Here is a 27,964-nt window from a genome sequence, read left to right on the forward strand (position 1 = left end):
CTTGGAGTCGGGGGCGGGGGCGCGCCCAGGGGTAGGCCGCTTGGCAGTTGGTTCCGAGCGGGCCACGTGGCCGCAGTGCCGCCGCGCGAGCGTGCGCAAAGTGGCTCAGCGCCGCCGTGACGGAACGACGAGGCGCTGGGGCGCGCGACCTCGCCCGCCCGGCCCGGCCCCCGCCCCTTGGCCTGCAGCTCCGCCCCCGCGGGGCGTCCCGGGCCGCTCGTCCCCTCGGCGGCGGCCGCGCGCGGCCCGGGGTCGCCGTGAGTACTCGCGAGGCCGGCCTGTGGGGCGGCTGCCACCGGGACCGGGCGGGGCGGCCGGGCCGCGGAAAGGGTGCGGGGCCCGCCTCTCCTCGGCCGGGGCGGATGAAGTGAGGGGCTTGGACCGGGTGGCTCTGAGGTGCCCTCCTGGGCTTGACAGGCTTCGCTCAAGGCCGGGTGGCTAGCGACACAGATCGGGCACAAAGCTGCTTTCCCGGGAGGCAGGTGTCGGGGGTCTCCAGAGGAATACGGAGAAGAGGTCTAACAGCTCCCCCCAAGGGAGGCCTCACGGCCTGTTCTGGAAGCGCGGGTGGCAGCCAGGGCTCACCCCGGCCCGTCCCTCCGCCGCGAACCCGGGATAGCGTTAGGTCCGTGAGTTCGCCGCCGCGCTCTTTGTTCCGTGGCCTAGGCTTCCCGGTGGAGGACTTGCTGTAGAGCGGAGTAACCTCCTTGCCCAGGACCACAAAGGTGGGAGTCTAATCCAGAGTTTAAACGTTGAGATCGGAGGCTTCTTTGATTGGGTGTAAAGTTGCCACACCGAGAAGCGTCCATGGACGTTGGCCACGACTTCTGTGATCCGGACTTAAGGCTTAATTACATATGGCCAGTTCCCGTGCAAATTCCGTGTTTTCTGCTGTCGTCCCAAGTACTGACTGACAGACACCCTTCTCTGGGCACTCTTCACACAGTCTATATTTGGCCTGGGTTTTCTTGAAAGGTTCCCTTCTTTACCTCATTTAGATAAGTTAGATAGGTCGTTCTTGCTTAATTCATTAGCAACTCCCTTTATTGCTTGTGACCATATCACAGGAAGAGTGGATGTGCGTAGAACCTATCAAATGTGCTTAAGTCCCAGTTCCACTTGCCTGAACCTAAGCAAGTTGCTTGACCTCTCTACCCCTGATTTTTTTTTTAAATATGTAACGTGAAAGCTTTGAAAAAGACTATCTTTCCTGCTTATTCCTGTTTTAATGTAATTCTGTGAATTAGATAACTTCCCACTATTCCCCATTTGCCACTCTTCATCATTTAAACCTTTTCTCCATCTCCCAGAGGAATGAGCTTTGAGAGTTGAAAGTGGGAGTCCCTTTCACTGAAGCAGCCTGGGTTGAAAAAGATGGTAGTCTCTGTATTGTCTTTTCCCTGGACAGGAAAAATACCCTCTGAATTATCTTTTTCTCCTTATGATAACAGCAGAAACCAAGCAGCAACAACCCTTGGAGAGAGACTAAGTTTTCTTGACTTCTGCAGTGACAGAGAGCTTGTGGAAGTTGGTACTTCTGGCCCACGCTGCCATCATCCTACCACCCAGCCCAAGACGCCCCAGGCTGGACTTTAGTGCCTCCCTCTTTATTTCTCTGTGATCATCCAGATCAGCACCTGACTGTTTATTTTCAAATCTCACAAACCCAGCCCTCAGATCTTCATGTTCTGGTTCTCAGCTACTGTTGAAGGTGAATGGAGTCTTGCTCTTTAAAATAATTTTTGTGTGACTTTTGTCTGTGTAGTTGTGTTTAAGTTCTTGTATGTATCTCCTCTTTGGCTTAGGTCTCCAGCAGACAGTTCATTCATTCAGTAAATATGTGTTGAGGGACTGACAGTATAGACAATGAAAAGAGAGCCTCTGCCACCATAGAGCTTACATTCTGGTGCGAGATAAATACAACAAACAAACATTTTGTACATCACAGTGTGGTAAGTGCTGTGAAAAAAAGCAAGGAAGGGGGATGGAGAGAGCTACTATATTGTATGTTGGGGTTTTGCTGTTTTATATGGGATAGTCAAGGCGACCTTCAAGCAGAGGTCTGAAAGAGTAAAGGAGTGAGTCATGTGGGTATCTGGGTGAGTAGCATCCCAAGAAGGGTGACCAGCAGGGGCAAAGGCTCCGAGGTGGGAATATGCTTGATGTTTGAAGAACAGCAAAGAGGCATTTATGAAGTCTTAGTGATAATCTTCCTGTTCTTATTTAGAGTTAACTTTTTAGGGAGAGCCCTTCCAAGGGTAGTCTCTGATTTTTTTTTTTTTTTAATGAAAATCTCCAACTATACACAAAAGTAGAGAGTATAAGCAATGCTTATGTACTCATCACTTAGCTTCATCAGTAATCATCACTTTGCCATGTTTTTTTCACCTATTCCCCACCTTGATGCCCCTTCTGCCTTTTGTGCTTGAGTTGTATTTTAAAGCAAGTCTCAGATATCAGGCCATTTCTTCTCTAAGAACTTTAGTTGCAGTTGCCTTTTGCATATTGTTTTTGATGGGTCAGATAGCCCTGCCTGCTGAAGGACTGCTATGCTCTTTTCCCTGGCATTGTGCTTTATGTCACCATACTGGGTTAGTTACAGCTTTACATTGCTATCTGAGGAACAGACCACAGGCCCTTGGAACACACAAGGATTTAGAATGGTGGTTCTCAGCATAACTTGGAGGGGTTGTTGAAACAGATTGCTAGATCTTTGGAGTTTCTAATTCAGTAGGTCTCAATAGGGTATCTTAGAATTTACATTTTAAACAAGTTCCCAGGTTATATTGATGCTGCCAGTTCACAGACCTTACTTGAGAGCCACTGATCTAGATATTAAGATGCAAGAGAACCATGTTAAAGATCAAGAACACCTCTGTTTAAAGTTGGAGTGGATGAAACTGATAAATAAAAAGCCAAGAAGCAGTGGTTTTAAATTTTGCACAAGGGCTAGAAGTTAGTGTTTTTCTGAGCATTTCAGATCGTTATTACATTTTGGGGGGAGTAGGTTCCAAGAGGAGTCCAGGGCATTATTTTGGCTATGACAACTCAGACTGTCTACCAGAAAATGGTCAGAGTTGTTGAGACTTTTAAACTTAGCTATGATTGTTATAGAAAGGCTCCTAAGGATACTGGTTTTAAATAAGAGATAAACACTCAATTTGGAGAAATAACTGGGGATAAAGATTTTTTAGAAAATGTTTGCTTCTGATGGTGGTTGACTCTATGAAGAATATTCTAAAATGAACTGACTAGACTGAGTTCATAGCATCTGGTCCTGGCATCATCATTTTGGCTTCAGGAGTTGATACAATGTTATGCTAGAGCAGGGACTTGCTTCAGTCACAGCTCTCCAGCTGGAGGGCAGTAGTGTCTCATGTTCATGTAGTACTTTCATAGTCCAATCTCTTTAAAGAACTGTGTGTGCAAGTGTGTCTACATGCATGCAAGTATGTTTCTATGTACCAGTGTCTATACATTTGTATAATAAAAGTGTACCCATAAATGTGTGCTTTTGTACATGCCACCCAGCTGTTAAGTGCTGATGAGATCAATTGCTATCTAATTTCTGCAGGACAGTGACTTGTTACCACCACAACAGCAGATCCTGCCTTCCTCAGCTGATCTCCAGTCAGCCCCTGATATCGCCACCCCCCTCCCAACCCTTGTCTCCTCTTTTGGCCTCCTAAATGCCCATCTCGTTGGCCTGGGTTCAACTGGTGGTATGGAGGGGTGCTGCCTAGCACTGACCTAGGAGTGTGTGTTACCCACTGACCCAATGGTGAGAATTCACTGCCCACCTTTCTAACTGATTGTCCAGGGGGTAGATGAAACAAATTGCAGACCTCACCTTCCCCCTCTGCTCCCTTTTGGAAGATAGGGTGGCTACTTGAAGTTAAAGGAAGGAGATGGGGCATGGAAACAGTATTACTTGGTGTGTGTATAGGGAGTTTTCTTGGGAAGGAAGGCGGAGAGTTAAATACTTGAAGGGATAGAAAGGGAGTTAGGAGACAAAAGAGCGAGGTGTCTCACTAGCAGCTTGAGAGCTGCCTTGGGTAATGATCCAGAAGAGGCCAGCTTGTACTAGAACTTAGATATGCCTGAGAATCAACCTTGACATTGAAGTCTTCTGCATACCTCCCCCACTGGCTACTAGAGCTTTAGTCATCATACCCGATACCTAAGAAGGCTAAAATTCCCTATTGTTTTCCTCTGTGCCAGCAAGTCAGTGCTAGACCATGGATATGACTGGATTCGGGAAAAGACTGAGATGTCCCCAAAGGGTCAGGGGAAGGCAGCAAAGGGACTGGGGCCTCAGTTATTCTATCCCAAGGGACCTCTCATTTGTGAAAATCTGTTTCCTATCTTAACCCCACTCTGTTCCATGAGATACCAGGCACCCTTATTTCTTGTTTCTCATCATCAGGACATCAAAGGCCAGTTCTGGAATGATGATGATTCGGAGGGAGACAATGAATCAGAGGAATTTCTCTATGGAGTACAGGTGAGATTACAGCCCCAAAACCCATGTTGGATGGTCTAAATGTATACTTTCTTCTGGATACGTCAGGAGTGAAAGAGCTTATTTTGGAGCAGAGGTGAAGATATAGTGTCAGTGTGATCTGAGGATTATCTGGTCAGAGCTAATCTCATATTTTTGCTCTTGCCTGGAACTCTTATCTTTTCCAGTATAAACTACACCCTCTGTGCATGGAGTTTAGCCATAGGTTCTTGCTACTGCTAAGTCACTTCGGTCGTGTCCGACTCTGTGACCCCATAGACGGCAGCCCACCAGGCTCCCCTGTCCCTGGGATTCTCCAGGCAAGAACACTGGAGTGGGTTGCCATTTCCTTCTCCAATGCATGAAAGTGAAAAGTGAAAGGGAAGTCGCTCAGTCATGTCCGACCCTCAGCGACCCCATGGACTGCAGCCCACCAGGCTCCTCCATCCATGGGATTTTCCAGGCAGGATTACTGGAGTGGGGTGCCATTCTTAGTTGGAAACAAGTATTTCTGACTGTTCCCTCACTAGCCAGCAGGGGTCATTTCATTCATTAGGGTCAAATTTTTTAAGACTCTTCTACCAGTGTTTGTTCAGTGCTGTCACTGCCCAGGGCATGATCCTGAGCAGAAATGTTGGACGCTGCAAACAGAACCAGTCTGAGTTAAATTCTGAACTCTTCAGCCTGTTGTGAGTTCTCGTAGGAGAGACACCTAAAGAGTCCTGGTCAAGGTTGAGAGAAGCTGAGACTTAAGGATGTGAACTCCTTAAGCAGAACCTGCAGTTAGTCTACTGAAACCTCTTAGAGTGCTGATGGGGGGTGACTTGTCTGTCAGTGAAATCCCCAGCTAGGGCCACCACCAAGAACTCTTTCATAAAGCAGCTTTTGCTTGCATGTGTTGCTGTAGTTTGATTTCCCCATTCCTAATGTTTCTTCATATTCTGTTTTCCTCTTTGTCTTCCGCCCTCCACCATTTTTGCTGCTGACTCAGGGAAGCTGTGCAGCTGACCTATATCGGCACCCACAGCTGGATGCAGACATTGAAGCTGTGAAGGAAATCTACAGTGAGAACTCTGTATCCATCAGGTGGGGCTCTACTTCGGGGATGGCAGGAGGCTCAGCCACTTCTTTGTGAGTTGCTAAAAGGGTAGGGTTTTTTCTTTACGGTGTGATGCTGGGGTCTATGGACTTTCATGAGTTTCGAGCCTAATGATGGTGAGAGTTGCTCAGAATATTTAAGGTAGGCTGACAGGAGCAATGAGGAAAGTATAACCACTTTTCTTAGAAGTTCCCTCTTATCCTAGATCCTCTAGGTTGAAGTTTCACCTTGGGGGTAAGAAGGGCTTGTGGCCTAGCAAAGGCTTTGATTGTAAAAGTGGCTGTAGCTAAGTACAGAGCCTCCTTCCACCCTTCCCTCTCCCTTATCCCCAGGCTCACTTCTCTTTCCACTTCAATTTCTGTTCCCTTCTTTCTCCCTTAATGAGTCTCACATGTGATCACCTGTATCTCTATAGAGAGTATGGAACTATCGATGACGTGGACATTGACCTCCACATCAACATCAGCTTCCTGGATGTAAGTGATGCTAGTACCTGCCAACAGCAGGTCTAGTTGAGCTTGTGGGTTTTGCCACATAGGCCTGGAGTCTTGTTCCCAAGTGCTATATTTGAAATATGTATACTTTGTGCCTATCTCTAGACCATCAGCAGATAGTACTGCGTGCATGGTGTGTGTCATGTCGCGAAAACTTTAAAGTCCATTTCTCTCTGACGCTGAACTCGAAACCCCTTACTTTCCCCCTTACTCTTGTAGGAGGAAGTTTCTACAGCCTGGAAGGTCCTCCGGACAGAACCTATTGTGTTGAGGCTGCGGTTTTCTCTCTCCCAGTACCTTGATGGACCGGGTAAAGGCAGTGACTTTGTGCATCTGCGTGCTCTGACTAGTCTAATACAATGTTCTAAGTTAACTGAGATAGAGAAAAACTAGGAACAAAGCCTTTTGGTGTAATCTGAAGGCCATTGGTAGGACATTTTCAGTCTTCTCTCATTGTTAACTTCATTCCCTATCACCTAATAGTCATGCCTTAAAGACTTTCTTGGTTAATGAATTTGTTTTCTCTAGTTCCTCAATATTACTTATTCTTCCCCATCTCCTCAGCTTCCTTATAGAAGTTGAGGATGTTTGAAATTGGTCAGACAGTTCCCAGAATCTACCTTCTGCCTCAAAGGTTTTCATTTTCCACCATTATTGTTTAGAGTACTCTTGAAATCTGAGGAAGCTAATCCACTGAACTAGGGCTTTGGACTCCCAGGAGGATAGACATGTATATGTAGTAGGAACTTTTTCTTCTCTTTGCAGAACCGTCAATTGAGGTTTTCCAGCCATCAAATAAGGAAGGATTTGGGCTCGGTCTTCAGTTGAAAAAGTAAGAACTTTGATCTTTCTGGTTATGAACGTTTGAGGGAAAGAGAGATAGGACAGGCAGACTCTTGAATGTTTCTTTCCAAAAGTGTCTTTCTGACATGTGCCCAAGAAAGACTAAAATAAATTTGGGGAGTCCAGTTTATGGTTAGGTGGGGGAGCTTGTGTTTCTGGGGTATGTGCCCTTGAGGCTTCCTGGAGGTGAGAGCATTACTAGCATTTACTTAGCATTTAAAGGAAAACACAACCCTGGAATTAGTTATGCTCATCACACTTCCTCAGAGTAGAGCCCTAGGATTTTGGACAGTTTTAGTTTACTAAATGTACTGAGCATTTTGCTAAATAAGTATTTGATATATAAAGAGAAGTGAACTCAGTCAAGTTCTAAATATAGTCCAGTGTATACTTGTTCTAATACAAGTGAAAATGTAAAGTTTAGAAAGAACACAGAGGAAGGTGTAAGTCAGTCTGGTGGCAGTTAGATGAATGAAATATGAAAGGGAGATGATTAATGGTTTTTAGGGATGGATAAGAATTGTCCATGTAGACAGACTCTGAAAATAAATAACATTTGCAAGGGCAGTCACATGAGGCAACATGTGTAGGAATTGTAAAATCAGGAAGGATCTTCTGCTTTTATTTTGTAGGCAGTGGGAGCTTTGAAAGGTTTTAGGCAAAGAAAGGATATGGTCAGATTTAATTATTAAAAAACCATTCTGGTAGCATTGTGCAGCATAGATAGAAGGAGTGTGACAAGAGACCAGAACTGTTTTAGTAAGAGGCATTCGTAGAAGTTCATACGTGAGATGATGAGCCAAAGTATGACTGTAGATATGAGTACAGACAAGAGATAGACTAAAAAGATTTGCAATGTTTAAAGTCAGACTCGAAGACTGATTTGGTTATGTTGTATATGATAAGAGGCAAGGAACAGAGAAATATTACTCTTAGGTTTCCAACCTAGATGTCTGGATAAATTGTAATTCCCCTCATTTAAATAAGAATTTAAGAAGAAGAACAAGTTTGTGGGATGAAGATAGATAGTTCCATTTTAAATATGTTATTTAAAGGTAACTTTGGGATATTCAGTGGAGCTGCTCAATAGAGAGATATGTAGATTTGATACTTACAAGAGAGGTACAGGTTGAAGATAGATTGCAGTGTACAGGTGAGAATTGCATCCAGTGTAGAATATGAGAATATCAAAGGAGAGCTAGATAGAATGAGAAGAAAAAGAAATCAAGGGCAGAACACCCTTTAACCCAGAAAAAAATGCCAAGTATAGGTGGAGAAAGAAGAAACACTGAAGGTAGGTTAGAGAGCTTGGAGGAGGATGGGAAGAGAACAGTGTCAGAGAAGGCAAGGAGGAACATTTCTACAAGGAGGGCCAGATGCCAGAGAGGATGAGTAAGAGGAGAACTAGGAGTTTCGGCTGGATTTACCATCAAGGTGAGAGCAGTTGCAGTGAAATGGTGAAGGTAGAAACCAGAGTATAGCCAGTGTTCTGGGGAAGTGAATGATTGGCCATAAAGTAAGAACACTGAAATACGGATTAAGAAATTTGGATGAGGATTAGGAGGTAGCTCGGTTGAAATAACGAAACTTGGAACTTTTTGTAGATGTGGGGAAAGGAACTGACAGGAAAAGGGAATAATTGCCAGATCAAAGTCCCTGCAGAGGGGCTGAGATCCAGAGTACAGCTAGAGCAATTGATCCTTAAGAGGAGGGTCAGCTTGTCTCCAGAGGATGGAGGGATCAAAGTGAGGGTGGAAATGGAAATAGATTTTGTAGTAAGTTTGTCAAATCATGGAAGATGATATCTGATGGCTTCAGTTTTCTCTGTTGAGAAGAAAGATTCTCAGTTGTAGGTATAGTTAGCTTAAAGAAGGTGATAAGGATTTAGAATAATAGAGTAATACTAGAGAGAACTGATCAAGGACAAGTAAAAGAACTTTGGAAACCATAAATTTGAAGTTGTAATGTTTTGCCTAACAGTATCAGTACCCTTTGGGTTCCTTGTCCTTTTCTTCACTATTCACAAGGCCAAGGGTAGTACTCACCTCTATTCCACCACTTCTGTTTCACTTTCGGTATAGCTCTTCTTGGCAGTAAATTGCCAGGTTTACAGCCTTTGAAGGCTCATGTTTGAGATCTTCCTGTAAAGGCAAAGCATCTAAGAATTTTTCTGGTCCATTAGACTAGGTAAGGGAGTTGGAATTTACCCGCTAATGTCAAGAGGTAGTTTAGAACAGTACATATCCATGTGCTAAGATTATATCAGAGGGATCTTGAGACAAACACAGTTCCCTAAATCAACTAGCTTTGCAGTCCCTAAGCCTGAATTTTAGATTAGTTGCCTTTCATAGTCTTATTTCTTGACCTGGGATTCCCCTGCTTGAGCTTTCTGTCTCTTTCTCTGTGATTCTTTAGAATCCTGGGTATGTTTACATCCCAACAATGGAAACATCTCAGCAACGATTTCTTAAAGACCCAGCAGGAGAAGAGGCACAGCTGGTTCAAGACAAGCGGTACCATCAAGAAGTTCCGAGCTGGCCTCAGCATCTTCTCACCCATCCCCAAGTAAGTGTTTCTCCATGAGCTGGTTGTTTCTAATCACATTGATCTATTCTAAGCCCCACCCCACCTTCTTGATTATGTAAACTTTTCTGTCCTCTCCCTAGGTCCTCTGAATTCTGTACCTTTAACTACTACTACTACCCACATGATCCTGTTCCCTATGTGTCTTTACCCCTCTACTCCTGACCCAGTAGTCATACCTTGTCCTTTATGTAAAATATAGTACCTAGTGCATGGGGTCTGTTTGGAGAAATATATACTAATTTCTCCATCTTTCTTTTCTTTGACCCTCACCCTTATTCCCTATCCTAAGGAGACAGAAGCAGAGCTAATAGGCCCCACCCCCTTGCTCTTATGAAAGGGGACACTGATTTATTACCTGGGTTCTGGAAACAAGTATTGCTCCATTCTTTGATCCCAGACTTTTATTCCCCCGCTTCCCTGCTCTCTGTGCCTTCTGATCTTCCCAAAGGCAAATACAGACCCAGATTTGTAGTTTTCCAGGTACCAGTATTGATAGACAGTGAGACATTAGGCTCTTTGCGGTCCAACTGTTTCTTACCTAGTAGTTTAATCACATATATATTAATACAGACAACACACACACACATTGAGCAAGTGAAACAGGTATCCTTTCCAAGGTATCATTCCTTAGATGCTGTAGAGAATGACCCAGGCTTTAATGACGTAAAACCTGACATGTAGTGATCTATTTGTTTTGCCAGTTTGATCCAATGAAACTTTCCTTGGATAGTTTTTTTTTTTTACCTTACTGTGTGGTATGGCATATGGGATCTTAATTCCCTGACTAGGGATTGAATGCAGGGCCCTCTGCAGAGTCTTAGCTGCTGGACCACCAGGGAAGACCCTCCAGGCTTCTAGGGCTCATATTGAATCCTCAGTTTCATCATTTTTCTTTGCTCTCTGTTCAGGTCTCCCAGTTTCCCTATCATACAGGACTCCATGCTGAAAGGCAAACTGGGTGTACCAGACCTTCGAGTTGGACGCCTCATGAACCGTTCCATCTCCTGCACCATGAAGAACCCCAAAGTGGAGGTGTTTGGCTACCCTCCCAGCCCCCAGGCAGGTCTCCTGTGTCCCCAGCACGTGGGCCTCCCTCCCCCAACATGGACCTCTCCTTTGGTACATGGCTGAGGAGGGTTTGACTTGGTGTCAGAGGGCGGGAGGGGAAGTGAGGGAATACAGCTTCTCAAAATGGAGTGGGAGTCTGGTTGTCCAGGGATCATAAACCAAATCTGGGCATGAACCATGAATCAGTAGAATGGAACACACATTTTAATAGTTGTGAATTTATACCGACATAGTCTAGCAAGCTTCTCTGATAGTATGTCAAGGAGCAGAGTCTGGGGTTGGGCATCCCAGGGAAATGTTATGTTTAATTTTGTTAGGTTGTGGTTAGGACTTGATAGTCAGCTACTTTACAAATGTTTTACATCTACCTTGAAAAGGGTTAAGGACAGGTGAGCCTGTTTTAAGAGCCTTTGCCAAAAATGTCTAAAGGTCTTCTCTGCAGCTTGGGGATTACTTAGACTGATCAGAGTTAGGGCTTAGCTACTTCAGGATAATTTTAGATAATGGGCATGAGTGAGGTATTTCTAGGAGGTCACCAGCTTCCTAGGAGGTTCATGAAGCCTTATTATTTTTTTTACTCTCATCAGGTCAGTGGTCACTGCAAGAACATCCCCACTCTGGAATATGGATTTCTTGTCCAGGTAATCAACCAAAGCTTCATTCCAAAGCCTTTCCACTGTTTTCTGACCCATCTGATCCCTTAACATCTCCCAACTCTTCAGTCAGTTAGCAAACATTTCATGTCCTTAATTGCTCTGCTTCCATAACTATACTGAGTGTTCTGTGAATAGGAGAAAAGGCCTGGTTCCCACCCTTAAGAAGCCTATAGCATTATTGGGAAGACAATGCTTATATACCACTTGCGATCAAGTGCCAAATGATGCACCGCAAATTTTAAGTGCACTGGTGCCAAGAGAAGAGAAGAATTGACACTGATTTTCTTGTAATCCTCCACATCCTTGCTCAAGTGGGCTTCACTTTTCCTCACAAACTTGCAGTGCTTAGCTGCTACTGGTCATTTGCTTCTTTTTAAAACCTCTTTATTTTCCTGACATGGTTTCACTTTTGCATCTCCAATATCTTTGTTCATGTCATTCCCTCTACTGGCATTCCTCACTATATCTGCCTATTGTAATCAAGTGTCAGATGCCAACTTTTTCATAAAATCTTCTCTATTACTTGAAATGTATTAGATGGAAGTGTGTTTCCTACTGAATTCTTTTGATACTTTTTGTTTTATATAGCACTAATGTGTCAGGTACTATACATTGCCTTGAATTGTAATTAATTTGTATACATACTACATCTCCCCTGTTGGACTATAGCCTCTGAGAGGATAATGTTTTATGTTATTGAATAATAAAGGATACTTTTCAGTGAGCTAGGGACGTAGTAGGCATTCGACAAATCTGTGTTAAATGAATGAACAAAAGCCCTTGCGTGTCCATTTATGATCTCGAAAGTTTGTGAAATGGGAACAATTTAATTTATACAGACAGTATATGTGATTGTGAAAGCCTTTTAAGACAGATTGTGTAAAAAATACTTTAGGATATTGCTGCATGTGCTCTGAATTTGTGCTTTCTTCCCATCAGAGTTTTATTTGTGGTCTTGATCATTTTACAGGCTGATTGTCTTAGGTAGTTAAACATGGCTTCTCAGCCGCGATCTGATCATGGACTGAATACTCAACTCACTTGTCACATGGGGGCAATCTAATTACTGAAAATAATATTAATAGTTTGATTAGTATTTCTTACTGTTTATAAAATATTCTTACAGAAATCATCTCTTTAATTTCAGTACTTCTGTAAAGTGAGTAATGTCCATTTTGTAAATGAAAAAACCAAGGCTCAAGTTAACTTGCCCTAAGTTATATATGGTATTAAGTAGTAGAAGGGGGAATCTTAACACAGTTCTTCTACCATGGCTGGTCTTATTTTCGTTATAATATATAGTCTTCCAGAGTTAGGCTATCGATTTAATTAAGTGCAGGATCCAAGAATAGAGTCTACCTTAGGCACAGGGCTGGGAGGTAGGAGAGTAATAGAAAGGAAGTTCAGATTGTTTCCTATATCTGGGTCTTGACTTCCAAAAAAAGACTTAATAGAATCTCCTCTCTCCCCAGATCATGAAATATGCAGAGCAAAGAATCCCAACGTTGAATGAGTACTGTGTTGTATGTGATGAGCAGCATGTCTTCCAGAATGGGTCCATGCTCAAGGTATACACCTCTATTTTGTGACCCTCTTTCTTACACCCTTAGCTAAGGCCCATTAGTCCCTCATCTCTCCATTTTTCCTTTTTTCTTGGATCTGTGGTAAAGGTAGAATTCTGTCCATACTCCCTGAGACTCTGGAAATAATAGTTTTTCTCTGAAAACAAGTCTCAGAGTCCTGTTAGCAAAGATGAGGATATGTGAATATCAGTCTAGAGTTGTCCGAGGTCAGAAATGTCCCTCTTGCCCTATGACACCTTCTTATTGCATACCTCCTGCCACCACCATCTCTTTAATATGTCCATTCAGCCAGCCGTCTGTACTCGTGAACTGTGTGTTTTCTCCTTCTACACGTTGGGAGTCATGTCCGGAGCTGCAGAGGACGTGGCCACTGGAGCAGAGGTATGGGGGGATGGAAGAGCTGCTGGGGAATTGGGATCATTTATGCCTGGGAATCCCAGCAGTTTCACTGCTTGGAATTTAATCTCCAGAAATGCTTTCCTATGTAAGGATGTTCACTGTAGTGGTTTTCTTCTTTAATATTTTATTTAAGTTTTGGCCGCACCACATGGCTTGTGGGATTTTAGTTCCCGACCAGGGATCAAATTCATGCCCTAGGCAGTGAAATCTCAGAGTCCTCTAATTGCTGGACTGCCAGGGAATTCCCTAGTATTGTTTATAATAGTTGAAACGAGAAAAAATAGATACAAGCCCATCTGTACAAGGCCCAGTTAAAGAAATGATGGTTTGTTCTTACAGTAGAAATACTATATAGCTATTATTTATGGATAGAGAATTATAACATATATGAATAAAATATAACAATATGTATAATTCTTTAAAATTTGCCCATATTTTAAAATAACAATTTCTTTAGTAAAAATATCTGGAAAATATACATCAAACTTTGCAGTAGTTAATGTGAAAAATAAGATTTGGGGGCAAGGGGATGTTTTTTATCTTCTTTTAATCATTCTTTTAAACATTGTTCTTGAATTTTTATGATAAGCTTGTATTTTCTAATAAAATCAAAACATTTGTGGTTTTTAAAATTTATTGAAATATAGTTGACTTTATAATGTGTTCATTTCTGCTACACAGCAAAGTGATTTTTGTAAGACCTTGTTATTTATTCATTTTATACATAATAGCTCACATCTGCTAATCCAAAACTCCCAGTCTGTCCCTCATATTTGCTTTTAAAGAGAAATACCGAGCGCCTCCAGAAGGTAGACCTATGCTGGATACTGTGCAACTCCCAGCCCTGTGAAATCGTTTAGCTTTTGTCCCCTTTCTTTCCTTTCTCCTAAGGTGGTGGATCTGCTGGTGGCCATGTGTAGGGCAGCTTTGGAGTCCCCTAGAAAGAGCATCATCTTTGAGCCTTATCCCTCTGTGGTGGACCCCACTGATCCCAAGACTCTGGCCTTTAACCCTAAGGTATAGTTGCTTGGGAAGAAAGTCAGGACTACAACGGAAATGGTGAAAGATAGTGGGAGACTATAGGCGTCATTCTAGTGCACACAACAGCTTGGAATAAGGGGACAGAAGAAATGGCACACTTGTTTCTTGGGAACTCCTGAACCCTCAGAGTTCACTGTTTAGTGAATAAGTAACTAAACATAACTAATAATATAAGGTGAACTTCTGAGTTTCTCAGAAGACAGGGAGACAAATTAATGTTAGTTACATTGGAATAATACAGACTTTGAAGCCAGATAGACCTTGATTCCATTTGAGGTTCTGCTGCTCCCTAGCTGAATGGTGTTAGGCAGATCACTTAACCTTTCTGAACCTCAATTTCTTTATCTGTAAAAACTGGATAATATCTATTATTATAAAAATGAGACATAATGTATATAAAATATTATAATACTTAGTGTTCTCCAGAGAAATAGAACAATAGGAGATATATAGAGAAAGAAATTTACTGTAAGGAGTTGGCTCCTGTAATTATGAGGGCTGAGAAGTACCAGGCTGAGTAGTGGGCAAGCTGGAAATTCAGGAGAGCTGATGTTGTAAGTTCCAGTCCAAAAGCCAGCTGACTCAAGATTGAAGAGCTGATTTTTTCAATTCTAGTCTGAATGCAGGAAAAGACCAATATCCCAGCAGGCAGGCCAGAGGAGTTCCCACTTACTCAACTATTTTGTTCTATTCAGGCCTTCAACTGATTAGATGAGGCACCTGAATAGGGATGGCAGTCTCTTTTACTCAGTCTGCCATTCAAAGGTTAATTTCATCTAGAAATACCTTCACATACATACCTAGAATAATGTTCAATTAAATGTCTGGCACTTCATTTCCCAAAGGACACAGTTGAAAGTTGTTGAAATAACCATTACATGTACCCAGCACAGTGCTTCACAGTTGCTCATTTCTGTGTGTCAGGCACTGTATCAGATTCTTTACCTGTTATTTAATCTTCAGTTTAAATAACTAACCCTATGAGGGTAGTGAGGATTTTTCATCTTTACTTATATACATGGATACTGAGGTTCTGAGAGGTTAAGGAACTTACTCCTACTACTCTCAGCTGGTAAAAGAACTGGCACCTGATTCTAGAACTTCTTGGCATTAAGTCTGTGTTCTTTGCATGACGTACTATGCTGTTTCCCTGGGGCCTAGATTTCTTTTGTACATGTGGCCCTCTTTTTCATCACATCTTCTTCTCTCCCACTTTTCTTCACCTGGTTCTTCTTTCCCTGTTGATTCCCCACAGAAGAAGAATTATGAGCGACTGCAGAAAGCTCTGGATAGTGTTATGTCCATCCGGGAGATGACCCAGGTATTCTGTCCTCTGCCTGTCCCCTGCCTGCCCACTCAAGTGCCCTATTCTGTTTGAAATTCATTGGAGTGGAGTGAAGATTTAGAGATGTTACTCAAATTCCTCACAGTATTCTCTTTAGTTTTCCCTCTTTAGCTTTCCTAGTCTTTGTTCTCTGGTTTGTTAGCTCTATTACTCCTATTTCTCACTCCTTATGTCTCTCTCAACCTTTACCTTTGCTGCTAATTCCTTCACAAGTTGTTCCTATTTAATGTTTTTTTTTTTTTTTTTTTCATAATTCTTAGGGCACTAGAGAAGTTAGGGAAGGACTTCTGTCCAGGGTTGGGAGGGTGAGGAGGGGGGCTTGGAGGTAAGGAACTAGACCCAGGGGCCTGCATCTTCTATCCTTCTAGGGGTGGGGCAGCCACATGGAGCAGTGACCATCCTTTGACTCAAGGCTGTCCCTCACCAGACTTCCCCACCCCTCGTCTGCAATCTCTGCATGAGTAGACATTCATTTGTACTCACATTTACAGGTGGGCCTCTTCTCAGCAAATCCTATATATCACAGTTCAGATGAACACATAACATACACCTAGGAGGGATGATTTACTTGTCAGAAGAACTCTTATGTTTTACGTAGTTTTACCACAGGATTCCTTAGCCTGGTCTTTCTGGGACATTGATTTTATTTACTTATTTATTTTTTTTGATTTATAATCAACTTTTTAGGGCTGTAGGAATTGCATAAAATGAGGGAGACCCACCTGCATGTTGTTTTGTAAGCATCTTCAGTCATTTTCATATTTATTTATGAGTCTTCCCAGCCTGACGGGTCCTTGAGGGTGGGAACCCCATCTCCTCTTGGTTTGGTGTGGTCTTCAGTGCCTACCTTGCCCCGGGCCCTGATAATCTGTGGCAAGTGGGAGGGCTCCCACCTCTTCTGGGAGATAACCTCACGGCCTTTGTCTTACAGGGCTCGTATCTGGAAATCAAGAAGCAGATGGACAAGCTGGATCCCCTGGCCCATCCTCTCCTGCAGTGGTATGAGTAGAATGGTTCATCCTTCAGCAGTTGGGGGAATGGGGCATAGTATCAGACCTGGAGCCTGTACCTTCTCTTAGAGGTGGTTTCAGCATTGTTCCTAAGATTATAGATATTATGGCAGCTTTTTCTTGGGGTTTTATTGATACACCTGGCTTGGCTAGGAACTGGGATCCAACAAAGAACCCACAAGTTCTAAGACTATGTTTCAAGTTCTCTTTAGTGCTTCTTATTTCCCAGTAGGTTTCTGAGTGCTGCTTGCCTATAGGAATTAACACTTCATTTCAATTAGATTTTCTATGCGTGCAGAGATGTCCCTCCCCTTCTACTCCCTTTCTCTATCTCAAGCCCTTCCCTGTTGATGTTAACTGTCCAGAGGCTTGGAGCACTATTACTACTCCCTTCTCTGAGCAAAGGTTCTGACCTTGAATTTCCTTTCCCTTCACCCCTGACCTTGATTTCTGTTCTCTCTTCCTGGAATAGCTTTCCCTTTCTAGCGTGTTTTGCTCTGTCAGGTCAGCGTTTGATATTAGTACTTTTTCAGTGCACCATGCTCCCTCTTAGCATGAGGAATGACCAGGCATAGACCATTCAGAATGGCATTACAGGTACATGAGTGAAGCACACAAACAACCAGATAACCACTATAAGAGATAATGCCTCCTTGCTGAGTCCTCAGTGGCTTATGCCTTTGTTCTCTCCTGTCCTCTTGAGTTCAGCCTACATACAAGCCAGTATGTCCCTGAATTCTCAGGAAGTTCGTTCTAGTTTCTTCTGTTTTTTTTCTGCAGCTCAGACAATAACTGTCCATTCCCCCCATGTCTGAGAGCCTTCAGCCTTCCTCTGGGCTCAGATAGGATGGCTCCTGAGCCCCTGTGCTAAGTTTCTAAATCCCAAATGTAAGTTGTCACCATCCTAACACAGACCCACCTCTCTGATTTTCTTTGGTAGCTGACCTCTTATGCTCTTCTTTTTGTTCTTTACTTTTCTCTGCCTGGATGTAGCAGCCCACCTCCCACCCCTCTCTTTCTTTCATCTGTTATTTAACAAGTAACTAGCTGGTCTCTGGTCAGTAACTTCTTTTACATTTTTATACACAAACATTGCCACCCATAGGAATATCCGATAGTGTCCTGAGTTCACAGTTCAAACAACCCTGGAATCCTTGCTTATTCTCCAAGGGGCAGAGCAAGGCTGCTGCTTTGTTTAGGATGGCCTAACCACGTTTATTCTGTCCTTTTTGTTTTTTTGTCTGTTTTATCCTAGGATCATCTCTAGCAACAGGTCGCACATTGTCAAACTACCTCTCAGCAGGGTAAGTGACCATTCTCCGTCTAAACTCTGAATTTCTAGTGAGGGGGAAGGAGGGGCTCCAAACCAGCTAATCACATTGGTTCTAGACCTGCCTGGTTAGACTTGTCCATTAACAGTAGTCTTTGGGCCAATGCATATTTCCTTTATTTGGGGTCAGTATAAGCCTAATTTGCTCCCTATCCCCAACCTTTCCCTCCCTGATCTCCCATTTCTGCTCTGTTTTCCTGACCCCACCCCCACCCTGGGCAGCAGCTGAAGTTCATGCACACCTCACACCAGTTCCTCCTGCTGAGCAGCCCTCCTGCCAAGGAGGCTCGGTTCCGGACCGCCAAGAAGCTCTATGGCAGCACCTTTGCCTTCCAGTGAGGAGTGGGGCAGGGCTGGGGCTGGGTGCTGGATAAGGCAAAAAAATGGGGGGATGGTGGCAAGTTCACTTGAGGAATAGGAGTTTGTATGACTTATGTCCATCATATTAAATGCTATTGTGGTAGGTGCTGTAGAGGATAAAGAAACTTAAGATATGGTCTTTAGTCTTAAGCTATTTAGGATGTAGTTGAGGAGAAATGACATTTACATATAAAAAGATGTGGTTGAAGGTAGATTGGCAGGGATAGATTTGAAAACTGCTTTGAAGAAAATCAGCAATTTATGCCTGATTTTGAGAGAAGAGAGAAAAAAAATAGATTTAAGAGTAACTTAAAAGAGATGTGAAGTCATGATTGGAAGCCATACTTGGGATCAGTGATAAACTCATTGAGTTTGAGATGAATTTGTTTAATTTGAAATATCAGGATGATAGGCAAATTAAAATATTGAACCAGCAGCTGAGGATTAGGATGGGACTGTTTGAAGCGTGGAAGAGAAGATAGGCCTGGATATTAAGATGTAAGGGTTAGCCATACACATACACATCTTACATGCCTGTAACTATATCCGTGTGCATGTCCATCGCTAGCTTTATCTGTGTCCATCTTCATGTCCTGTGTGTGTGAGAATGGGTGGGAGTGGCAGTCTTGGAATTTTCTTGGGAACTTCATTCCATGAGGAGACATGTATTCTACACTGCCTTACAGTGGGTCCCACATTGAAAACTGGCATTCAATCCTGCGCAACGGGCTGGTCAATGCATCCTACACCAAACTGCAGGTGAGGCTGTGCTCCTCTTTTTCTCTCCATCTTCTCCCTGCCCCACTCATTTTGGGGAAGTCTGCTGTAAAGTACTCAACTGTGTTTGCCTCAGCATCCTCAAACCTAGCCTCCTGTGAGGCTTTCCTAGGGAGGAAGTTGAAAACTGTATGTATAGAATGAATATGGTGGTTGTATTTTGACCTGAGGCTGTGTTTTTAGGAGTGGGAATATAGCTGTAGGCAGAAATAGAAATTGCTGATTGCAATCACTGTGATCAATGAACCTGTTAGAGCTTTTCAATATATGTGACTGTTCAGTCAGAGAGCTAATATAGGAGACTTACTTCTTTGTCCTGCAAGACTCCAAGGAATGATTATTATTCCTCCTCCTGGCTGCCTGTTCTGTATTCATTTTTAGAGGGCAGGGATCTGCATATGTACCAAGGCCTACGGCCGGAGCATGGATTCTGAGTGACTGACTCAGTGGCTATGCCACTCATCACTCTCCAAGGCATCAGTATCTAGTATTTCATAGGCAAAGGGGTTAACCTGCATCCACTTTTCAGCTAATCAGCTTTTCAAGAGTAGGTGCCTAAAGTTGTCTGAATGAGTGAGAAGATTAAATGGAGGGACAGAGGGCTGGATAAGCCATGTGGCTGCCTAATACACAGCCATGGGAGGGCCCAGGCTCATATTGCTCATCCTGGTGTTTCCCTGCAAGCTGCATGGAGCAGCCTATGGCAAAGGCATCTACCTGAGCCCCATCTCCAGTATTTCCTTTGGATACTCAGGTAAGAAATAGTCTTTGGCCACATTGACTCTATTTACATTGCATCCGTTTTGTGAATACATAAACCTATGCTGTCTCCTCTTCCATCATGGACACTTGGTCTGTGTCAGCTCTCTCCCCAGTCATGGATACGTAATCTTTCTCTTTTTTCTTTCGTTAGGAATTTAGATTATTTATATGTGAGGCCAATTATCTCCCTTCCTCGTAGGTATCCTCTTCTCCATGAATAAAACCATTCATTGTGGGACCTTAGCGCTAGGAATGGGTTAAGGAATTACTGGGGGATGACTCTAGGCTCTCTGGAGAACACATTTTTGGTGCTGACAATAGCCTGTCAGACTGTATATGTGCACACGTGGATGCGAGTTGATATATGAATGCACTTGAAGTCTTAAGTCCCTTCCACTGGCTTACATTTCTGGAGACATGGTTCTCCTGCCTGTCAACCACCTTTTAAAATTTAAACTGTCTGTAATTATACACTATTACATTAGTCACATTGAATGCAAGAGGAAGCATTTTATTCCAAAGGTAAGGTATGAGCAACATTCAGATTCTAGTTAGGAGATGAGTCCCACTTTGTCCAGCTCAGAAAAGAAATCTGACTTAGCTTTCTCATTGTTTCAAGTTTATATTTGAGTTCTTCTTAGTCTTTTTTAGTTCGGGTTCTGTATAGTCTTTGCATAAGAGAAAGCCACCATATCGTCACATGTCTACCATATGAAGGGGCTAGTGCTAGATTCTTTATAGATTTAGTATTCTCCATTAATGTAACTGTTACAAAAATAAGAACACTTAGCTCCAGAATAACAGAACTATAATAGAAAGGTCTCTAATGACATAATAAACCAAACAAGAAGAAAGGAGATAATATAAATAAGAATCAAAATTAATGAAATAAGAACAGGTACAATAGACAGGCCCCCAAAAAACCAAAAGATGGTTCTTTTAAAGAACAAAACAGATAAACCTGGGTAGACTGATTAAGAAGAAAAAGAGCAGCATTAAATAATGTGAATAAAAAAGGGAACATAACTATAGATATAGCAAAGTTTTATTTATTTTTACTTTTTATTACTATTATTATTTTTTTGGCTGCACCGCACAGCATGTGGAATCTTAGTTCCCTGACCAGGGATCAAACCTGCATTTCCAGCATTAGAAGCCCAGAGTCTTAACCACTGAACTGACAGTCCCATAATTTTAAAAGCTAATAGAATTCTGTCAACTTTATGCAAATGATTTGAAAACTTTGTCAAGATGGATAAATCCCTAGAAAAATATAACTTAACAAAACTGATTCAAGAAGATATAGAAAACCTGAATAGCTCTAACATAAAAGACATTGAAATAGTAGCTTAAAATTTTTCACAACAAAACAAAAACCTTGCCAAATCCAGGTAATTTTACAAGTGGATCTTAAGTCAAACTTTCAAATAACACATTATCCCAATCTTAAACAGAATCATCCAAAGAATACAAAAAGATGGAATTACAGATCATAAAAGATTGGTAAATTTGATTTTATTAAAATTATAAACTTCTGTTCATCAGAAGACACCTTAAAATAAAAAGGCAGCTTACAAACTAGGGGACGACATTTGCAACACATATAACTACAAAAGATTAGTAATAAAAGTACATTATAAATTCTTGCAAATAAGAAAAAGATAATCCAATAAAAAGGCAAATAACACAGGCAAGTCACTGAAGAAATGACCAAAAATATGAGCAGCTACTCAGCCTCTATTAATCAAGAAAGTAAAGGCAAGACCAAAATGACATAACATTTAGCACCTATGTGGTATTACCTAAAAATCTGGTAATACCTCTGATTATACCGGAGGTTGTAGATCAGCAGGATCTCTTTTACTGCTTGTGGAATATAAATTGGTACAACCACTTTGGAAAACAGTTTGATGTTACATTTCATAAAGCTTGATAAATATTATCCCTGCAACCAAGCATTTTCATTTCTGAATATGTGCACCCAAAGGTGTATAGTATTGTTTGCAACAACAAATCTTAGAAAAAAACTCATACTCATCATCAGGAGAAGGGATAAGTACATCTTAATCTATTCTGACAATAGATTATTATTCAGCAATGACAGTGAACCAACAGTGGCATTCAGCAACATGGAAAAAATGTTATATAAATAATGGTTGAATTGAAAAAAAAAAGGCAAGACAAAGGACTGCCTTTTTTATATTGCTCAAAAGTAAACAAAATTAAAATTATTTAGCTATGTGTGTGTGTGATAAAACTAAAGGAAAAAGAAAAATAACCTAAATTTCAGAATAGTGGATATCTCCCAAGTGGAGGCTGATATTGGGATAGGGTTAGGAGCACTTAGATGTAAGTCACTGATAATATTTTAGTTCTTGGATTTAGTTCTTACATCTGATCTTGTTCATTGTCCTGTTAAACAAATGATAGTATGTCTATGAGCAATCCACAAAGGATAGGTGCCCAGTGAATATTTATTGAATGTGTGAATGAATCTTACTCTGTGTGCCTGGAGTCCAAAGTGGAGGTGGGATTGGGTAGTCTTTGGCTTTGTCTAGAGACCACAGTTTTTATCTTTGTGCCAGCCTAAGCTTCTCTCAGATTAATTCCTTATTCTAAATAGTGAGTCTCCTGGCTTCTGGTGGCCACAAAATTCTTATTTGTTGTCTGTTTTCTCCCTATTCTCCTCTCCCATTGGCCTTTGTTTACTACTGAGTGCCTGAATACCTTTAGTTATCAGATGGAGCTAGGAATCTCTATTGACTTCTTAACTTTATTTACTGATGATGTGAAAACGTCATATGGCACCATCCTTCTCCCTCCAAAGGTTGATTTGATTATAGATAAAAATACCATGTTTTTCTATTGTAGCTATAGGTCATTTTGTTCAATCTCTTACTACTTTTCAGATAAAGTATATACACATAAAAGTCAAATGACTTTCTTGGGTCAAACAGATCTAACTAGCAGAGTTAGGACTGGAATCCAGTTCTCCTGACTTTTGGGCCAGTGTTCTTATCATTATTTTGGACTGACAGGGCAGGCTTTGCTTGAATAACTGATTTTCTGAGGGCCCCATGGATATGTGAGAGTGTTCTTATCATTATTTTGGACTGACAGGGCAGGCTTTGCTTGAATAACTGATTTTCTGAGGGCCCCATGGATATGTGAGAGTGTTCTTATTATTATATTGGACTGACAGGGCAGGCTTTGCTTGAATAACTGATTTTCTGAGGGCACCATGGATATGTGAGAGTCTCTAACTCTGGATGGGATGTGGGTAAATGTCTGACTTATTTTAGTTCCTCTAGCATATAACTAACTCTCTCTTCTTTGTATGTTTCCTTCTACCCTTTTCTGCTCTAGTTTTCTGTATTTTCCCTCAGGGTATCCAAGTGCCTTCTGAGGGGTCATTGTAAATAGAGAGCATCCATTTGACTAGCGGAGCCTCTAAAGACTTGGCCATAGTGTGCAGGTTAAAACGAGGGAGAGTAGGAAAGGAGATGGTAAGCTCCATCTGTTTGTTTAGTCATGTTTAGAAACTTGTCCAAGTATATACTCTGCACACCAAGCAACCAGGGAGTATTCTGGCCTCTAGGTTCTCAGTGTGTCTGGTCTCAGGAAACTGAGAGAAGATGATTGGGGTTATTACAGTCAGGTCAGTGCACAGCAGGATTGGGATGGAACAAGATTTGAATTCTATCATAAGGGCCATCTCTAAGACCAGCCATAGAAATCAGATTGTTCTCTCAACCTCTGAGGTAGAACCTAAATGGGAATTTTACTCAGAACCATGCACTGAAATACCCAGGCTGAGAAGGTTATCAGGTTTGGATGCAGAGCTAAACCTAGTTAAGGCTAATGAAGAAGTTGGAAACGGAATGGTGGGGATTCCTATAGGAGAAAGAAATAGGCAGTTCAAATCTTGAGGTTCTCGTTGCCTTAACTTTTATTCAAGCCATAAATCTGCCATGGGGCTTCAGTGTGAGTGCATGATGAATTGACAGCCTGAGTAGTGAAGAATGTCAGTCCAGTAGTTACCATCCCTGCTTCTATACCATGGCTGCCACAAAACCAAGACTTGCAGCAGGGTGGAGTTAGTCGTAATAGAAAGTGCCGAGGTGGACTGATGAGATGAGGGCCCCTGCTTCTGGTCTGCAGTGATAGCATCATTTCCCATCTTCATCTCCCTCTCTGGTCTCATGGTCTCATACACACATACACAGACTCACCCCTTACTGGGATAAGGCTGGGCCTGTGATAAAGCCGAATACAGAGACTGGAGTCCTAATCATGGGACAGAAAGAGTTGGGAATAGAGGCCCACAAGCACTGTTTCATATCTAAGTAGGAAGAGTCCAGAGTGAGTCTCTAAATGTTATAAACAGGGCTATTCAGTGAGGGTTAAGGATGGTGGAGGATTTATGGATTTAGATAAGATGAAAGCAAGTAAATTGGCTCCTCTTCCTCAAGTCTGGGAAGACTTTCTGAAGGAAGCAGGGCTCTTCAGGGTAGTTGCCATTTTGGTTACCTGTGGAAAATTATTCATCAGTTACCTGTTCTGCTTTCTCCCTTTAGTCTGAATGACTCTGGTCAGAGGTTTTTATGTAGCTTTGAAACTGGAGCAGATCTGACTTGCTCTGCTTGCTTTCTTTCCACTCATTTAACTCAGCCTGGCATCGGACCTGAAATGTTGATGTCACCACTCTCCTAGGCCCCTCATTCCTTGCTCATTTCACCTCTTTGCTCCCTATCTTAGCATCCGACAGTGATTTCCTCATGTTCTCAGGATAAACTCCGGTTGCCTTAACATGGCCTACAAGGCCTGCTTGATCTTATCCTAGCTTACCTCTTCCCCATCATCTCTCATCACTTCTCTGCCATTGACTATGCTCCATACAAACTAAGGTACACTACTGTGTCTTTCTTCCAGGCCTGTTGTATCCTGTTATCTCAGCCTAGGACACTTCCTTCCTCTTCATTTAGCTAACTCTTCCTAATTCTATAGTTCTTAGCCTAGCTGTCACCAGGAAGCCCTCTTCAAACCTGTGGGCTAGGCTAGTTCTCCTCCTCTGGCTCACTCAGTACTCTGTATTTTCCCCATCATAACCCCTACCATGCTGTGTCACGATTATTTGTTCCTTTCCTGTAATCTCCATCAGGTTAAATTCTGTGAGGGCAGATATACTGTTTGCTTTATTCACTGCTGTGTCACCAGTTGTCTCTCTTTCCAGTGCCTGGCACATAGTAGGCACTTCAGTAAATATTTGATGAAGGAATGGGTGAATGAACTGGTTTGTTTTTCTGTGACAGGAATGGGAAAAGGACAGCATAGGATGCCCTCCAAAGATGAGCTCGTCCAGAGATACAACAGAATGAATACCATCCCCCAGGTATTATTAATTGCCTTTGTTCGACTGAGGCAGGACACTTCCTCTTGGATAAGTTTAGGCTACAGAGATGGATGGGGAAACATTGGTAGTGATGGGGGTGGGTGGCTTATAGATCATTTCAAGCAATCAGATACATTCTAAGAGGAACCCATTTCCAGAGTCATTTGTAGCTTGTCATGAGTATGAGAATAGAAACTGAGTTTATTAAATCCAATAACATGAAAATGTAAAGATGGACTCATTCAGACTGATTATGAAAATCAGAAATTTTGGGAGGTGGCTGGAAGCCCAGGATATCCCAATCCCTACCCCCTAACTGCTACCAGTTAACTCACCTCTCTAGGGAAAGCTGTAACCATCTACCTGGCTCTCTCTCCTCTTCTAGACCCGATCCATTCAGTCAAGGTTCCTGCAGAGTCGGAATCTAAACTGTATAGCACTTTGTGAAGGTAGGTGGCTCACCCATTCCGTGTTTTTGTGGGTGCCCAACCTTCATTTCAGGTGCTACTTTAGCACATGATCCAGCCAAGGGTGATGTTGAAGCATCTTTCCTTCCCCTCCGTGCCTGGACTCTCTGACCCAAGCATTATACCTATAACTTCTGGCCCTTCTCTTCCCAGTGATTACATCTAAGGACCTCCAGAAGCATGGGAACATCTGGGTGTGCCCTGTGTCCGACCATGTCTGCACACGGTTCTTCTTTGTGTAAGTCTAGGAGGGCACCTTGGGAATTACTTGGAGAAGTGAGGGTGAGAGCACAATGATACGGACTGCTGGGAAAGTCTGTTTCTGTTATTGGAGACTTGTCCCTGGCTACCTGAGTAGAGCCAGAACTGGGACTTCCCCTTGGAGGATGAGGATGGGTATAAATCAAGGGCTGTTTAGAGGAAACCAGGTAAACTCTTCCACCGTAAAGAGTAGCAAGAAAGGGTTTTGATTCTGGGATGGGATGGCCACACCCCTAAATGCAGGTCCATGGGTTGACATTATTCTGGGATTGGTCTCCCTCTTATGCTCACGTTTGCATTATCTTTGGCAGATATGAGGATGGTCAGGTGGGCGATGCCAACATTAATACTCAGGACCCCAAGATACAGAAGGAAATCATGCGTGTGATCGGAACTCAGGTTTACACAAACTGAGGGGGCCCCAGCCCTCGTACCACCCCTGTTCCCCCAGGATCCATCTGCCCTCATGAAAGGGCTCAGGAGCAGCAGACAAGTCTGCCCTGAGGAATCAAGGGGCCATTACCGAGAGGCAGGAAAAAGATAGATGAGGCGGCCTTCATGGTGGAGATTGACCCAGGAACCACTCCACATTTGGATGGCCCAGACTGACTCCTTACCCCAATTTTCCCAGTTGACTTCACCCTGTTTGTAAATAAAACAATAAAATGGAAGGTGCTGTGGACTGGATATGATCACTGTGGTCTGACTAGCCTTGGCCCAGCACCTGCTGCCCCAAACCCCCAAATGGGGGTGGGGGTGGGGACAGTGGAACATCACGGGGGCTGGGACTGTTTATGTCGGATGGAGTCAAAGCTCAGTCCATCTGGTCTAGTACCCTGTAGACCTGTCAACATTCTGTTCAGCGGATTAGATCAAGGCAGCTCACGCACATGACACAGAGTGAGAATGAGGCAGAACGCCACTGGCGGCTCTCCAGGACGTAAAGGGCCACTGAGGCCACAGCTCAGACGCCTGTCTGTAGGACCTCTGCTGTCCGCACACAACCTGTCCTCACCTTTGCTCTGTATCTTGGTGGCTGGGCCCTACTCTCTACCTCCTCCTCCTCCCAGCTGTTTCTTTGGGATAAGGGAGGTGGAGGGAGAGCTGACAGCTCTCTAACTTGAAATCTGTAAAGAGATCATAAGGAAATAGTTTCCTTTAATGAAACAAAATCCAGATTCTTCAGAGTTAGCAATGTGAGAGAAGACAGCTGTTTCTCTGAATATCTAATTGTTTCAGTGAAACCCATCTTGTTGAAATTCTCACTGCCAACCTTCTGGCCTTCAGGCTGTGCTCCATGTACCTAAAACCCTGAAGTTTTAAGAGACAAGTTGGATATTGCCAATTTTACAAACTGTTAATGAAGAAAAACAGGAATATAAGCACAGAGACTACAAGCCTGACTTTCAAGTATAGGCTTTTTAAAAATTGTTATAGCTTCTTGATTTATACAGCCTGTACTAGACTACCTGTTGTCTTTCATTATGTGTGTGTATGCTTAGTCATTGGTTGTGTCCGACTCCTTCTGACTCCATGGAGTCAGAAGCCCTTCAGGCTTCTCTGTCCATGGTATTTTTCAGGCAAGAATACTGGAGTAGGTTGCCGTTTCCTACTCCAGGGGATCTTCCTGACCCAGAAATCAAACCCATATCTCGTGCGTTAGTACCCCTGAGCACCTGGAAATCCCCCATTAGGCAGTCCATCCTAACTGAAATTCCAGCCTCCTTGAAGGACCCTTGCAGCTCATCTGTATTTTTCAGTTCTTATTAGGTAGCTGCTGGGCATTATGCTAAGCACTTTAATACTTTGTTAATACCTTGGCTTACTGTGTTCTTGGTATTGTTGTAAGCGTTGTACACATGCAAACTAAAACAATTCTGTAGACAAACCTATGAAGTAGATGCCATTATTCCCATTTTGTAGATGAGGAAGCAGACACAAAGGATAAGCAATATGTCCATATTCCACAGCTAGTGACAGGCAGCCTGAC

General features: G+C 42.7%; 1 protein-coding gene across 7 annotated transcripts; it reads left to right on the top strand.

Moving 5' to 3' along the window:
- Positions 1–216: 216 nt before the first annotated feature.
- Positions 217–26,666, top strand: PARP6 (poly(ADP-ribose) polymerase family member 6). 7 transcript variants are annotated; one of them, XM_040227392.1, is made up of 24 exons: positions 217–257; positions 1,452–1,711; positions 3,575–3,781; positions 4,427–4,504; positions 5,493–5,587; positions 6,016–6,076; positions 6,314–6,404; positions 6,860–6,926; positions 9,353–9,502; positions 10,432–10,642; positions 11,179–11,232; positions 12,720–12,815; positions 13,119–13,211; positions 14,121–14,246; positions 15,526–15,591; positions 16,547–16,614; positions 17,881–17,929; positions 18,178–18,290; positions 19,002–19,074; positions 19,777–19,846; positions 25,167–25,246; positions 25,632–25,695; positions 25,867–25,951; positions 26,286–26,645. In XM_040227392.1, exons 3-24 carry the CDS (start codon positions 3,779–3,781, stop codon positions 26,386–26,388), a joined length of 1,896 nt encoding a protein of 631 aa, XP_040083326.1. In that variant the 5' UTR covers positions 217–257; positions 1,452–1,711; positions 3,575–3,778; the 3' UTR covers positions 26,389–26,645. The 7 variants fall into 7 exon arrangements, 5 of the variants coding, with proteins under 5 accessions (XP_040083326.1, XP_040083325.1, XP_040083327.1 ...); XM_040227391.1 differs by lacking the exon at positions 217–257 and adding an exon at positions 332–625; XM_040227393.1 differs by lacking the exon at positions 217–257 and having other exon boundaries at positions 644–1,711; positions 18,181–18,290; positions 26,286–26,666.
- Positions 26,667–27,964: the final 1,298 nt, after the last annotated feature.

Source organism: Oryx dammah, unplaced genomic scaffold, assembly GCF_014754425.2.
Source record: "Oryx dammah isolate SB20612 unplaced genomic scaffold, SCBI_Odam_1.1 HiC_scaffold_26, whole genome shotgun sequence".
In the NCBI taxonomy this organism is placed as follows: domain Eukaryota; kingdom Metazoa; phylum Chordata; class Mammalia; order Artiodactyla; family Bovidae; genus Oryx; species Oryx dammah.

Coding starts and splice junctions, on each gene's coding strand:
- PARP6 (XM_040227392.1), top strand. Junction 6,405..6,859: donor CCAGTACCTTGATGGACCGG/GTAAAGGCAGTG, acceptor TTCTCTTTGCAG/AACCGTCAATTGAGGTTTTC. Junction 10,643..11,178: donor CAACATGGACCTCTCCTTTG/GTACATGGCTGA, acceptor TACTCTCATCAG/GTCAGTGGTCACTGCAAGAA.